Raw genomic sequence first — 16,160 nt, 5'->3', positions numbered from 1 at the left:
CATGGTTTGGAACAAAAGGGGTTTCTAACCACTCTGTATGCCACTTGTTTGGGAAACTGGGATTCTTGGTGCCCTTTAACGTCTAGAGCTGAGTGTGTCTACCAAACTGTTGGGGGGCTCTCTGTCTCCTTCAGACTCCCACAGATTTGAGCAGGAGCATCAGTCAGACACAGGCCACAAGTGAAAGATGAAGTCCTTCTAGGCACAGCTACAGACTCTGACTTGAAATGCCTTCAAATGTTTCTGGCCCAGAGCAGGCCTAGCGTGACATATGTGTGGGACATGAGAAAATTAAGGAAGAAAAAGCAACATGCATAGCGACAAGCAGCAGAGACTAAAGCCTGGATTCTGGGCACCCATTCATGGTAGCCAAGCAAGATGGGAAGTCCAGAGATGCATGCTCACCTGTGACTCTGAACTTACCAAGTGATCTTATTCAGGGGTCTTGTTCCAGGGGCTTCAGTTTCCCTTGCAAGTAAGTGGGATTCAGGGATCTTTGCTAAATCTCAAATTCAGTGAATCATTTGACAGAGCCTAGAACCAAAACCTGCTGGTACAGAGCTCATTGGTGGGAGCAGGAGCTACAAGCATGACACACACTTGGGTTCAAGTCTCTGCTCTGCAACTAACCCTCTGAATCTCACCTGTAGAATAAGAGCAAAACCTATGTCCTGACATGGTTAGTAAGTTTAAAAAGATTTGCACTAAAAGTGCCTAGTACCAAAAAGCTAAGACGAAGTTCTTATTTCAAAGATACCAGTTTTGATTTTGGTTATTATTGCTTTACCACTAGGTTGCAGAGGATTTTTTTTCTAAAATTTGCACATTAAATAACTCCCAAGGGACAATATAGCACTTGTCAAAAGGTAGATTTTTTTGTGTAACCTTGATAAACATGTTGTCCCCCTCTTATTTAGGGGGAAGTGATGTCAGTCATCTGAGTTTTGGAGAGGGGCCAGAGTAGCACTAAAACAGTGGTTGCATGTCCCTCTTCAGATGAAGGCCTTTCTAGGTGTAGCTACATACTCTGAATTGAAATGGAGAGAGGGTTTCTAGCCCAGAGTGCTCGCTCTTCTCTAGCCTGCTTGCTTATAAATTACTACTAAGGAAATGAAAACCAGAATCCACATTTAGGAAAGTTCAATTAAACTAGATTCCGTGGGATAAAGCACAAACCTGGGATCTGGTGAGTTGGAGGCATTTTCATTAGTGCCTGTGAATGGCCTTTGTTCCTGTGGTCTCTTCCCTTTGCCAACCCTATGGACTCAGCAAGTGCCAAGGCTGTGGGTGGGTCTTGTGTGCCTGCTTCTCCAGTGTCTGTCACAGCGAGGGTTTCTCTTCTCCACGGAGTTTAATTGTCTTCTTTCTCCCCCTCACCCTTTAAAACTGCTTTCTGATTGGATCCTCCATAGGAACGCTTTGGGGTAAATATGTTTGATTTTCTTTAAATTAAAAATGGGGAGTGGTTGGAGGAGGAAGAAACTATGGGTGGGAGGGGAGGAGCTGACCCACTGAAAAAGGAATGGGGCGTTTACCTGAGTGGGGAGTTGTGTTGATATCCAAAAGACCAAAACAACAACAACAAAAAGTTGCCACACCTTATTGGGAAAGGGCTATTCTTACTGGTTTGGGTAGTATTTGACTCTTATATCATCTCTTTTAAATATGTAGAGAGGTGGTCCTAATAGAGCAAAAGAATTTCTAAAATAAACCAATGACCCTGGATGCTAAGTGATATCAATATGATACTTTTGGATTGCTTATATTTAAGTTTGAATAAAAATTACTTGTAGGTTGTGGTCTCTTAAGACCATTAAGAGAATGTTAAAGTTAATATTCTGGTCAAAATTGGCATGCTTGGTTTAGGTTAAATGTTGTCTTATCTTGCCTTCTATGAAGTATGGAGAGGCTATTATCTGAGGGTGGGTATGGCAGAGGGAAATGCAGGTAGGAACTTTTGTAGTTCTCACCTGATATTCTGGGTTCCATTTCCTCCAATAATTGTTATAATCTGAACCAACATGAGGAGAGCGCCAGAGCCCAACCTCACTGTTTAGAGTCTTGTTTTCCACCATCTGCAGGTTTTACAAATTGCAGTTATTTTAATTGAATACAAAGATCTCAGGGGATGAGCAGGAAGGAAAGAGGAATGCAAGTTGACTTATTCATTTCATTCCTAGAAATAAAAAGAAAAGTGTTTTCTCTATTAGCAAACATTTCTAAGAGGCTGAACAGGGAGGGTCATTAGCTGTAGGGCATCAATAGAAGTGGGCAGGGCCTGCTCCAGCAGGGTGGCTCTGTGCAGCCTGTGCTAGATACAGAGTGTCTGAAATGGAAGGGACTGTGAGAAAAGCCAGCCACGCAGAGATAATTGAAGTGTGAGACAAGGTCTGGGCAAGAAGCCTGCATGATATACCTTCTCTGGAGCAGGAAGCCTTCCCAGCAAGGGTGTCAGTTCCCTGCAGAGGTGGTAAACCTAGACTGAGTCAAGTCCCCTCTTGAACCTGCTATGGAGAGGCACTGGACTAGTCAAGCAGGGAGGCCACGTGGGCCACTGGTCATGCTCCCTAATTGATGCACCTTCTATCTTCAATGGCCACCATGATAATGAGCAGGATTAGGCTGGCTTTAAGGGGAGGATGTGCTTCAGATGTGTAGGAATGTGGGTGTGTGTTCCTGTATATATCCCTGGAAGCTCCTTGACTTATGATGGATTTGTGTCCTAGTAAACCCACCAAAAACTTAAAATATTGTAAGTTGAAAGTGTATTTAATATATCTAATCTACTGAACATCATAGTTCAGCAACATAGTTTGTTCATCTATAGAGTATCAGGCCTTTACCCTCCTGATCTTTGTGGCTTGATGGGGAGCTGTGTCTGCCAGCAGTGCAAGAAAGTATTGTACTGCATAACATTAGCCAAGGAAAAATGTCAAAATTTGAAGTACAGTTTCTACTGAATGCATATCACTTTTACAACATGATAAAGTTAAAAAATCATTAAGTTGACCCATTGTAGGTGGGAGACCATCTGTACATGGATGTGCATGTGTGGGCGGATGTGCACAAAGAGGAGTGATTTGAGAATCTTCACGAAACATTTTTTTGTGTGTGGAGTTTCTCTGAAGAAGTCAACAATTGACCCAACTGCTGGCTTCTTGACTACATCTCTCCCCTTTGCCCTGTTTCTATTAATGCAATGGTGTGACTGTCATTTTTATTTCTCCTCTGGCTGTATGATTCCCTGCGGGCCTCTCTCCGACAGAACCAACAAGGGGCGGGACATCAAGACCATCAAGTCTCTGCGGGTGCTCCGAGTTCTGAGGCCACTGAAAACTATCAAGCGTCTTCCCAAGCTCAAGGTAATGTTTTCAGTTTGTTTCCATACAGTTTCCCTCTCCAATCTTCTCTCTGGCCATGGCCAGATAGCTTTTGGAGAATTCATTCCAGGTATATTACTTTCTTGTGGGTTTATTTGCCTGAGCTAAAGTTTTAGTTGCAAAGGAAAATAACCTCCAAAAAATCGATAAGGGGGGCTTCACCTCTAGAGCCCAGACCTGGATAGCATCTTATACTCTCTGGTGTGGCATGTCATCCAAGAAGAAGACGGTGTGCCTTTGTCCTGGAGCTTCCTGTGTCATTAAAGTGGACCTAGAACACCATAACTCAAGCTGTGGGAGCCCTTTGCTCCTGTTGTGCGAGGCATGCTGGGAGAGGCTCCCTCACCTGGGATATTTCCTTTACTCATAATTTTAGAAGAGGAAAGGATCTTCTATCCCTAACCTTTCACATTTTTGAGGCACAGATAAGTCCATAATGTGTCCAATGACACATTCTGTATTTTTGGCAGATGCAGAAAGAAATGGGGTAAATGAGTTGCTCCTTCTACCCAGACCTAGACTTTAATAGGCATCAATCCAGATTCTTCCTTACCTTGCCCCGTACCCACCTTCGTGAGCCTTCCTGCCTCTCAGGGTGTGCTTGACCATTCGGGTTTGCTGGCCTGTTGAACCTGCAGCACTCCCTGGTGCTGCCATGAGCATTGTTGTTGATGGAAGCTAAGGCACCACGGAAGAGAAGTTCTCCTGTCCTGAATCCCTGTGAATTCTTGGCTCCCAGCTGGTAGCCTTGCAGTCCTGCTGCTGCCACCCAGGCCACACAGCCAGTGGAACCAGCCTCAATACCAGGGCAAGCCCCATCTTCACGTGCTACACCAGAATGCTTCCCTGTGTCAGAGCACCTGGATGAAAATACAGATCCTTGGGCCACCGTAGGATAGTAAAGCCAGGCTGTCTAGAAGAGGAGCTTGGAACTAGGCCTCCTAAACCCCACTCCCCAGGTGACTTTTCAATAGCACAGTTTGAGGACTCTCAATGTGAAAAAAGAATCTACATGAGTGCCAGGCTCAGCTCGGAGACTTAGGAGCTCTGTGCTCCACAGCAAACAACTTAGTCCTGAACCGTCGTCCAGTCAGAAAATGGAAACGCTTTGTAACACACGTTGAGTGGTGTAGATGAATGAGCTGACGTGAGTGGTCCCTGCAAGAAAACCCAACAATTTTTCTGGCCTGCCTGGGCCTGTTCTCTCGGAGGACAAAGCTTCACTTTCTCCCCTGTCCCAATTCCTGATTCCTTCTGGGTTCTTATAACCTCTGAAGTTCCCTATATTTCCCCCAAAACCCTGTTGATCTCGGAGCTCTGCTGCTTTATTCCCTCTGCTCTACAAAGTAGAGGCAAAACAAGCTAGGTTTATCAAAAGCAAAGGATGGTTAGACAGACAGACAGATGGAAGGAAGGAGGAAAGTTCCTTTGGAAAGGCCCAGAACTTCCTGGGCCCAGAGCCTTGAACAGTGTGTGGACTCCCAGCCAGAAACACTTATTTCTCCAAAGGAAGTGGCTTTGTGGCTGCTTTCCTCCCTGGTCCCCGTCTCCCCTGCCTTCCCATCTGGAGCAGGACCTTCCACACACCCTGTTAGTTGTCCTTTCCCACCAGCACAGCAATTAGCCTGGGCTTATGCCCATAAGTACCCATTCCTCTGTGCTCCTTGCCCAGGCTGCCTGGGGCCCCAACCGTGTTAGCGGCACCCAGGCTCCTGTGAGTCCTGAGGAGCATGCACATGGTTAGAAGAGATTAGTTAACAGGCTGGAGAAGGTGACCCAGTCTTGGTTAATTCCATTAAACGAGAGAGTGCTGTTTCCTGGCTTTGCAGTGATAACCTAAGGGAGACGTGGGTGGCTCTGATGCTTCCACAAGGTTGCGTGTCACTCACATTCCCCGCAGTGCTGAGCTAATTAAACCAGCAGTGCTTTACCCAGTGCTACAAAGAAGAAACCACACAAATGGGCGACTGGGGCTAGACTCTCTCCGGTGAGCTAAACCTGAAGACCTAGAAAACAGCCTAAATGTATTGAACTCCCAGAAAATTCCTCACATCTTAGGACCCAGAAGGGAAGACCTGTTATGTTTTAACTGAAGTGCATGTCCCTGGTTCTATCCACCCAGCCTCCCCAGTTTTAGTCCGTGCTACATCATGTCTGTTGATCTTCATCCCGAATACAACCAGCTTCAAGGCAGAAGATGTTTACATGAAGTGTTGAACATGCTCAGAGCAAATACTGAACTTATGGCAAAGTACCATTGAAGAGATCAAAGATGAGAATGTGGTATTACTGCATTCTCCATTTAGAAAGGGTGAAAGTAACATGTAGTCAGTATATAAATAAATCTGTAGATGTTACCTCATGTGCATACGGTCAGGGACAGCAATTTAATGGTTAAAATGGGCTGAATTATTTCAAAAATCCAACATTAAACTTCTTCACACTGAGAATCCGACTGGAATCCCAAAACCAACCACCTCCTGATGCTTTCTGTCATCAGGTTTGGGTTTGCTGCTTTGGGTTTGTTTTCAGACTCAGAGCATGTGTTCCTATCCCAGGTGGCAGTTCCATGCTACCATGACCAACATGGATGCCAGCTCTTAATCCATAAGTGTCACCTCTTAATTCACATCTCTTGGGGTGTTCTCTCAGTGATGTTGGGTGGTGGTGATGTGGCCACCTCGGCTCTGGGCAGATACATGGGCTATCAAGCTACTCACATACCAGGGCCCTTTGCTGTCCACAGGCAGTGTTCGACTGTGTGGTGACCTCCTTGAAGAATGTCTTCAACATTCTCATTGTCTACAAGCTCTTCATGTTCATCTTTGCTGTCATCGCAGTTCAGCTCTTCAAGGGAAAGTTCTTTTATTGCACAGACAGTTCCAAGGACACAGAGAAGGAGTGCATGTGAGTTCCAACAGCACATACCACTTACTTTTTGCTATAGCATGTCCTGATGAGACCTTCACCATCCTCCACAGTGGACTCTGTCTCCTTTCTCTCAGTTGAAAGATAAAATCAGAAATAGGAAGTTGGTTAACTATTCTGAGTACCTCTTGTGTGAAACATGGTAAAAGACATTTTGCATTATTTTTCATTTTAAATCCTTTTAATGACCTGTTGATATGGGTTTTATTTGCATATTATGGATGTAGAAACAGATTCAAAATTAAAGTTGCTCAGCCTTACTAGTAAAGAGTTAGAATTTAATCCCAAATCTCTTGGGATCCTGTTTTTATCCCATGGTAACACCCACCTTTAATAAAATTCCTTCTTTGCATTTCTGTTGTGAAGATTGTTCCCTTACATTCTTGAAGTCTATAGAATCTTCCAATTCTTTCATGAGTTATAGTGAAAATGACCTATTTTATTTCTACTCTGGTTTTAGAGGCAATTACGTAGACCATGAAAAAAACAAGATGGAGGTGAAGGGCCGGGAATGGAAGCGCCATGAATTCCACTACGACAACATCATCTGGGCCCTGCTGACCCTATTCACGGTCTCCACAGGGGAAGGATGGCCTCAGTGAGTGAGGAGCTGCAGTTGGTTCAGTTGAGAAGCTGACTCAAGATGAACAAGTCTAATCTTTTTTTATTGTACCAGGGAAAGGAAGTGGTTATGAGTGGGTGAGATAAGAGAGGAAGAAGGAAAATCCTTCAGGCAGAGAGGTTGGGACGGCAAAGCCAGGGAAATATTTGAAACTCTTGTTTCAGCCAATTTTTAAGGAATTGAGTGGAGACATTTGACTTCTGTAGAACCAATGAGTTTTCATCAGCTCTCCACTGTCAGGAGACTTCCTGGGGCCTATTTTATCTACCAAGTTGGCTTTGACCTTGGGAGCCTGAGGATGGAGGAATAGGATGAATTAGCAGAACCCACAGACTCTTCCTGTGATCTTCTGAAGACAACGACAACAGGGCTGGTTCTTATGCTGCCCTTAGCTCAAGGCTAGTTTCTCAGAAACTTCTGTTACTTCTTGGTGACAAAATACTCTGGTTGTCAGGAAAAAGTCAAATGGCAATCCAGGAGCCTTCTGATATTGAATATGACAATCTAAACCTTAAAATGATGTCATTCTGTTCATCAACATTTCCAGACATTGGAAGTAAATGGAAAAGGACTAGAAAAAGTAATGGGGTAGGGTGCCCATGAGTCTTCAACTTGCTTAATGACCCCCCCCCCCGCAAAAAAAAAATTAATGGAGGAACTACAAAGCCAAATAGTTCCAGTAAAAAATACAAAAGGCAGAGCATCTCCTGATGAAGCCCAGACTGTCATCCATACATTAGTGTGCCCTTTTTCTGTCCCCACAGGGTTCTGCAGCATTCCGTGGATGTAACAGAGGAAGACCGAGGCCCAAGCCGCAGCAACCGCATGGAGATGTCCATCTTTTACGTGGTCTACTTTGTGGTCTTCCCTTTCTTCTTTGTCAATATCTTCGTGGCTCTCATCATTATCACCTTCCAGGAACAGGGAGACAAGATGATGGAGGAGTGCAGCCTGGAGAAGAACGAGGTAACCACAGGTCATCTGCAGCCCAGCATGGCAGGGTCTTCAGACAGAACTCTCTGGACCATCGGGATTGGAAGGAAAGATCGAACTTTTCTAACTTTATTATGGGGTTATAGAGAAGATCATTAAATAAACAGTCTAGAAGGAAAAGATGTTTGCCATAATTACGATATTAAGATATTTGCTTATCTGACTGGTATATATTTGCTCTAAGGGTAGGAACATGTCTCATGACTACTTTTTCAGAAGTAAGCATAGTTTGGGCACATTGTGGGGTTTCATAGTTGGTGGTGGTGTTGCTTCACAATAGAACTGAACTAGAATCTGTCAGGGACTATAAAATGTGATGCATAGGCAGATATAGGTTGAGTATTTCTAATCCAAATGTCCCCAAAACTGCAGAACTCAAAACTTCTTGCAGCAAAGTGATTGTATAGGTGGGAAATTCTGCACCACAAAATTTTGAAAATTATGAATAATATTATATAAAATTAACTTCAGACTCTGTGTCTGTGGCATCTAAAGTTTTAGTCATAGGTATATGCAAATATTCCAAAATCAGAAAAAATCTGAAATCCCAGACATTTCTGGTCTCATGAATTTTATTTGATTTTGGGTAGCAGGAATTGAATCTAGGGGTGCTTAACCACATCTCCAACCCTTTTTATTTTTATTTTGTGACAGTGGCTGAGGCTGGCCTTTAACTTGCAATCCTCCTGCCTCAGCCTCCTAAGTCACTGGGATTACGGGTGTGCAGCCCCGTGCCTGGCCTGCATTTTAGACAGGAGATTCTCAACCTGTAGAACTTCACTTCTAAGGGCATCAGGGAATGCTTTCTGCCTACATATCTTACCTACACACTGTATAAAAGGACTTTAGTGACAACCACTAAGTCCCGCCCCATGTGACAGATTGCCTCCAGTTTTACAAACACATTTCAGATGACCTCTTGCCTGTAGTTTTGTCCAGATGATCCCTGTTGCTGTTTTTGCTTTCCTGTCATCCTGCCCTTTTATCCCTGGGTTGTCCTCTGCTAACTGGCTGACAGAAAGGCCACCACTGGGCAAGGCTTAGGGGCTCTGAGCGTAGACTAATAACTGACCTTTCTGCAGCGGGCATGCATCGACTTCGCCATCAGCGCCAAGCCTCTCACCCGCTACATGCCACAGAACAGGCACACCTTCCAGTATCGTGTGTGGCACTTCGTGGTGTCTCCTTCCTTTGAGTACACCATCATGGCCATGATCGCCTTGAACACTGTGGTGCTGATGATGAAGGTGAGAGGAAGGTGAAGCCAGTGACTCCTCCTCCCCACAGATCCTGCATGCACAGAGGCCCCAGGAAAGCACCCAGCATAGCAGCCCGTGCCCCTTGACCCATGCTTCCACCGTGGGGTCTCGTTTTAATCTCACCTCATTCGACATCCCAGCCTCTTGGCCTCCAGGGCTCCATTGGCAAATGCAGTGCCACATACCCTAGTGGTCCCAGGGCTTCTAAGACCTTGTGGTGGGACTCGGCCGCCAACCAGGGTGGAAAATGCCCTTCAGACCCCGAGGGGTTTAAAGGCGAGAGATTGCTCCTACTTAACACTAACTGGTAAAGCACCCAACGATGGGGAGTGATTCTGCCCTGCCACCTTCATCTCTAGGCAGACCTCTGGTTTTGCCATGATGAGTCCGGGAGGACATGGGATTGTTTTGCTCCATTTGCTGCACGGGATATGTAATTCTCTCCAGCACTCGATGTCTGTCTCATTCCCTGAACCATGCACAGTTTTCCCCAAAGGCAGGTTGAGAGAGGGCTGGCCTCAGTGACATGCGTGACCCCCCACATTAAGGCTTTGACTCTGTCTTCTTTCCTCGGCAGTACTACTCTGCTCCCTGTACCTATGAACTGGCCCTCAAGTACTTGAATATCGCCTTCACCATGGTGTTTTCCCTGGAATGTGTCCTAAAGATCATCGCTTTTGGCTTCTTGGTATGTCACTCAATCAATCCCAGCATTAGGCTTGTCTTCTCTTCCATTTGGGGACATTCTCAGAGTTTGTTGGAAGAGGGGTGGTTACTGCCATTCCAGAAATTGTTCACACACCTGCCCACCAAATTGTGGGCTCGTTTTGACTCCTCAGTTAAACTGCCTAAGAGACGAGGTGATGGGGGGGGGCGACAAGGTCAGGCAGGCATCTCCCCAGGTCCATATCTACCTAACCATCTGCCCTGGACCTGTCAAATTCTGTCAACAGACAAAGGGAGGCCATTTGGATTTTACTAGAACTGCAACTTATGTATAATGATGCATGGCGAAGATTAGACTAATAAACCTTGAGTGCTTATTTACTGGCAAAAGGTATAAGAATTTTATGACTCAAATGGAAAAATACCTGCCCCTCATAACCCCTTACATAGCAAATAACAGATTTTATTAGTTATTAGTCCTCCTCTCAGTAGCATAAAGAGTAATTTCTGCCAAAGATGATAAATGCTTATTACTTAGGCTTACAAAGGCCAATGACCTTTAAAGGGTGGGTGGGGGGAGGGTTCTGGAATTGGGTTTGGGGGAGATGGCAGTGAATTTTTCTGGCACGAGCTGTCCTTTTACTTCTCCTCAACTACTAATTATAATTGTTTGTCAAATTCTTGCATCTGCTCTTAAGTGTTAAGAAAACCTGGCCTTTGCTTCCTTGTCCTTTAAACAAAATACCCCTCCCCACCTTCGCATGCCCCCACCCCACCCTTCAGCATGCACTAGTTCAGTAGGATGCAGATAAGCCCACTTGACAGCTGCCTCACCTTATTTAGGGTGTGGGCTACCAATTCAAGTTCAAGTTCCGTGTGTATATGGTTTTCCCTGCAAGAAAGATAACTTCACTGGGGATCTGAATAAGTGTGTGTCTGGTAGCAGCTTTAATAGGGACTCTGGGCTGGGTTTGCTCATTGTCAGTGCTGAATGTGGGGGCTGCTTTTGGTCTCTTTATGGTTCTTTGAAAAACTATTAATTGGGTTGTTCAGGGAGGAAAGTTGAAGGAAGCCCCTTGGGGGGCTGCACTGTGGTGTACTTGACTCCCTTATTGAGTGTTTTGAGAATTGGGGAAATGAAAAGTTAAAAAGGAACTATTACCAGCGAAGATGCCCTTATGGAACAGTGTAACCCCAAGTAGGGTGAACTGAGAGAAGCCATCACCGCAACAGGGAGAGTTTCTCTATGCATCTTCATGACTTGCATGTAGTATTGACAGTGTCTGTGACTTAGTCCCCAATTATGTGTCTAATTATGGTTAATGCTGAATACATACTCACAGGCTTAATTTGAGGATTTGGTCCTGAGACCCGCCTCCTTCCCACCCTTACCCCTGTGTTCTCATTCATGGTGTAGAGGCGTTCATTCGTGCTTCGAAGGCACCACTAGTCCTGACTAACCTTTTATATTGATAGAGTACTCAGGGTTTTCAGAATACCCCAATATATGTTATGTTGTCAGATCTTCTCAGTGAGTCTGAAATGGGCATGGCAGATCTCATCATTATGGCCATATTATTATTGTTTTTATTAGGAAATCAAAATTCAAAAAGTTGCCTACATTTTTTAAAGATTGCATGATAAAATGTTGTAGAATTGGAAAGCAGAGTGGAAATAAAAAGGGAAGGGAACAAGAAAAAGAGGGAAAGAAGCAACATACCTTATAACTGAATAAAATTAATACATATTCATTTTATCTTCAAAACAGCTATGTTAGGTAGGCATTATTATTATATCTATCATAAATAGAAATGTCATTATGAGCATAGCACATAGCTGTACTGTGTTTTTTTTTCCCCCTCCTATTGAGAACTTTCACCTTTTCACTTAAAGGAAACATTTTACAATTTCTCTTTGGTATGTCTGGATTACCGATATCACTACTTTTGTGCTCTGGGGCCATTACAAAATGAAATAAGAGTTATTGAATACAAGCACTGTAGGTGATCTGATAACTAGACAGCAACTATGTGACTAATGGATAACATATAGTATGGGTACACTGGACAAAGGAAATGATTCATGATCTTGGTGGAGTGGGATGGTATAATATTTCATCATGCAACTTGGAATGTGGTGCAATGTAAAACTTATGAATTGTTTATTTCTTGAATTTCCTACTGAATATTTTTGGACTACAAGTAACTGAAATAGTGGAAAATGAAACCACAGATGGGGGAGGGAGTACTGTACTACACTCTCCTATTTTATGCTACAGTATTCTCTTCTGTATTGTAAAACATCCTCAACTGGAACCCAAGTCTTCTGGTCCTCTGTGAACCAAGAATTAGGAGGTTTACCCAGGTTGGGGAATAGGAGAACCCTGAAAATTGAGAAATTCAGAGACCCGACTTGGCTCCACCATCATGAACTTAGTAGCCTAATGGAAAATAAGCTTCCCAATGAAGCTGTGTGCATCAGTTTCTCCATATGCCCTGGAGGTGCATGTGCCTTTCGAACTGAATCAGCCTGGTTTCTCACACACACAAGCGAGGATAGCAGGAGCTACCTTATTGCCTTAGATACATGGGTGCTCGTTAAATGTAACTGCTCTCTCTGCACACTCCTTTTCTCTCTATTGCCTCTTTCTTCATTTCCCTTGCCAATCCTTCTACTCAGTACTTTTTGAATATGGGGCATTTATCACCACCTACTTACAAGATCCATGAGAAGAATAAATGAGTCGAAAGAATTCCAAGGGCCTGGAACATATAGTAGGGACTCATTGATGGCAGTCGTGAGACTGGGATGGGGGACATTTCTGCAGTTTCCTGAGAATCTCTTAAGAGGGGTGCTGCCCAGGGTCAAGCATGACCTTTTCAGAGACCAGAGTTTCCTATTGTAAAGAACATAATCCAAGGCCTGTTCACTTGAGCTAAGAGGATCGATGTACAGTCCTCTGTCTGATTAAGGGGAGGGTTGTCTGCTTGGTGGATCTTCCGGATTCTTTCTGCCTCCTTCAGACCACTTATTTTATTGCTGCTTTTTTTTTTTTTTAAATTTGAATACACTTCCTCAAAAAGTGTAACAGCAGGGGAAGATGAAGTCTATTCATCTTACTGTCAATGAGTTGTTAAATCAAAAGGGCTCAATGGAATTAGAAGATTGTTTTTTGGCATGTCTGTGACCTGTAGTTGCTTATAATGTAGGAGGTGGCTTTTTTTTTTTTTTTTGATTGATGAAAGTCAGAACTGTATTTTTTATAGGGTCACTTGATATAATATTGACAATTTGAAAGTGATGGTTGTGTAATGGTTTTAAATGGCCTCACAGTTATATAATTATTTCCAAACTCACCAAATTGTGCATATTAAATATGGTGCTTTTAATTTGTGAATCATACCTCAGTCATTTAAAAATAAATATTTGCTAAAAAATTCTTGCATATAGGCTTTTAAGTGACAATTTCAAATAAGCAGTTCCATCACTATTTGAAGACCTTTCCTTAGGAGAAATTCTCAAATTAGTTAAAAAAAAAAAAAAAAAGAAAAAAAAGAATTAGAATTTCTGGTTAGAAATAGGAAACTGAAGCCAAAGTTAGAATGAACTTGTGCATGAATTGACAAGTTTTAATTCTAAGTGACAAAGTTATATAATGAAAGATGCCTTTTTCCCTCCCTGGCTTTTTTTATCTCTTTTCCTTTTTCTAATGTTCCTACAACTGATTTCATTTGGCAGAACTATTTCCGAGACACCTGGAATATCTTTGACTTCATCACCGTGATTGGCAGCATCACAGAAATTATCCTGACTGACAGCAAGGTGAATGGCTCAGGAGACCCCTGTCTTTAAGCTTGGCCCTGGAATAGCATTTTAAAAAAAATCTCTTCACATTCAGTCCATTTGTAACCCATCAAATAAACTGTGTCCCCCTCTAATTGTTGGGAGTTCGCTCCTTCCCTCCTGAGCACTAGCTAGGAAATGAAAACTTTGGAGTGGTGCTGGATCTCATGGAAATCTTTCCTTGCTTGAATCAAACAGCAGAAACCTAGTGGGGTAAGTGGAACAGGGGATGTCAGAAGAAAGCTGGTATGAAGAGTTCTGCTAGAGTCTCAAAAAAGGCACACTGTCTGTGCCCTCTAAAGCCTTAGACTTGAATAGATTCCCCAGATTTTCTCATTCTAAAGAAGACTTGGGAAGCTCCTTGTAACTCTCTTTGAATACTGCAGGAATTACTAGATCTGTACTTTTAGCACCTAAGTGCAGACTTCAGACCACTTGGTAGGGCTAGGGAGGCCAGTTTTGACTCAAGTAGGCAGGGATGATTCCCTTGTCCTTCTACATGGGAGCAGAGGGCAGGCCTGGGAAGGCTTAGAGAGATGGACTCACTGATTGGCCTATCAGCTGCAGCTGGGGTTAACAAAGACTATGTTCTATTTTGTGGTCTGAATGAGGAATAAATACACAAATACTAGTGCTTAGATTTTTCTAAATGACCATAATGTCCCTAATTGCATGTTTCCTTTTGGTCCACCAGCTGGTGAACACCAGTGGCTTCAATATGAGCTTTCTGAAGCTTTTCCGTGCTGCCCGCCTCATAAAGCTTCTGCGACAGGGCTACACAATACGCATTTTACTTTGGACCTTTGTGCAGTCCTTTAAGGTAAGAGGTATCCAGGTGCCTTCTGACGATTGATCCAGATGGCACTGGGAACCAACATCATTCCCTTTGTCCCTTTACCTCTGGGAAGGTGAAGTTAGTAAAATGTGTGTGGTTGGAAGCATTAATAAATACTGTAGCTCTTCATTCAGAGCACAGGTTGTCTGGACAGGTAGTGATCAGCTCATGTTTACTGGGTAGACTTGTATTTTAAAAAGTCACTTTGCCTTTGTAACCTAGGCCTCCTCTCTCCCTGCAGAAGCTGGGTACATACTTTATGAAGTAGGTTCTACTCTTAAAGAGGTATTTAAGTATTTTGGTATTTGGTATTCCAAACTGCCCTGAACAATCCCACTCAAACACAGAGCCAGGCACCTGTAGTCAGATGTCTTCTGTATTTCCAGGGACTTGTCAGTGATTTTATTTCACATAACAGTTTTTCAGAGGACTCATTGAGTGTGTCTCCTAGCAAGATGATTCATGCTCAGTTCCCCTACATCTTCATGGGTGTCTATTTCCTGAGCCACTGAATGCATAGTGTGCTAATGGTTACCTCTGTGACCTACAAATATGAATGTCTGAGCAAGTTAATACAGGGAGTTTCTTTTATACAGTCCTGTGGGGCCATACAGCAGTGTATCTGAAATGAATGCAAATTAAAAATCAACACCCGAGACTCACTTCAGTGGTGGGAACTTCCAGTAAAAGAAGTTTTTCAAACATATTTATCTTTGAGCTCTGGCAAATACTGCAAATGAGTGGCTTTTAAGGTTTTGGAGGCTTATGTATCATTCAAATGGCTTTTCCTTGTGCTGAAAAAAAAACCCAAAGTTTTTAATTGATGTGTTTAAAATTAAATTTGATGAAATTGATTCAAAAATGAGAAATAATGAATTTGCCAAATTGTCTCTTATTTTAATTATATAGCTTAATTAAAAGACTAAAGAGAACAGGCCAGTAAATTTGTGGTTTGTCATCATTTAGAAAGGGAGTTCATCCCACATCATAATTACTGATTTACTTCTTCATCACAGACCTTGAAGTCTGAGATGTGAGAACAATTATAAGGATGTTGAAGCTCCTATGGACAACCTTGATGTTTTTATCATGTCCAGAGTAATTGTTAGGAATGATAACTCCCACAGAGTCCTCATCTCAGTGAAAACTATTTTTCCAATGTGAAATGATGGAGGAGAAACCTAAAACCTTTGCAAGAATCCACCATCTGAGTCTTGGGTGAGGCTTTTAAAGCTGGTTTTTTATTTTCAGAGGATTGTCCAACAAGCTTCAGTTGTTAGTGAGGATCTTAAGAAATATGTGTCATCCTGTCATTTTTATCACAATCGCCATGTCTGTGGGAAGCTGCACTATTAAGGTTAAAGAAAGGGATGTCAAAAATTGATGGTCAAATGGTGGCCTATTCCAGTGAATACTACAGAGATCAAGTGAACCTGCCTCCAGGTGACAGTGTTATAGATAGGCATTTTCCTTTTCTAAACAGCTCTGGGACACAGAAGCCAATTTCTTAAAAGTCAGATTAACAAAGCCTGCTTCTTCAGATACAAAGTCAAGAACAGCATAAAACAAGCAGTGTCACCTGGACCTCCCCACCCAGCCCAAAGCATCGTCCAGCTCTCCAGCTCTCCCCTCCT

At 43.1% G+C, this 16,160-nt stretch overlaps 1 protein-coding gene across 3 annotated transcripts in view; it reads left to right on the top strand.

Annotated features, from left to right (window-relative positions):
• Positions 1-16,160, top strand: part of Cacna1e (calcium voltage-gated channel subunit alpha1 E) — a 294,495-nt gene that overhangs the window by 240,896 nt on the left and 37,439 nt on the right. For all 3 annotated transcript variants that reach the window (XM_076832427.2, XM_076832426.2, XM_076832425.2), the window contains 9 exons: positions 1,413-1,424; positions 3,266-3,362; positions 6,127-6,287; positions 6,769-6,906; positions 7,695-7,896; positions 9,006-9,170; positions 9,760-9,870; positions 13,587-13,670; positions 14,386-14,511. In XM_076832427.2, coding sequence (XP_076688542.1) covers positions 1,413-1,424; positions 3,266-3,362; positions 6,127-6,287; positions 6,769-6,906; positions 7,695-7,896; positions 9,006-9,170; positions 9,760-9,870; positions 13,587-13,670; positions 14,386-14,511 — 1,096 coding nt within the window. The remainder of the gene's footprint in view (positions 1-1,412; positions 1,425-3,265; positions 3,363-6,126; positions 6,288-6,768; positions 6,907-7,694; positions 7,897-9,005; positions 9,171-9,759; positions 9,871-13,586; positions 13,671-14,385; positions 14,512-16,160) is intronic.

Source organism: Callospermophilus lateralis, chromosome 13 (genome assembly GCF_048772815.1).
Source record: "Callospermophilus lateralis isolate mCalLat2 chromosome 13, mCalLat2.hap1, whole genome shotgun sequence".
Taxonomy (NCBI): Eukaryota; Metazoa; Chordata; class Mammalia; order Rodentia; family Sciuridae; genus Callospermophilus; species Callospermophilus lateralis.
The sequence above is the reverse complement of the archived record's forward strand: the minus strand, read 5'-3'. Positions and strand labels throughout refer to the sequence as shown.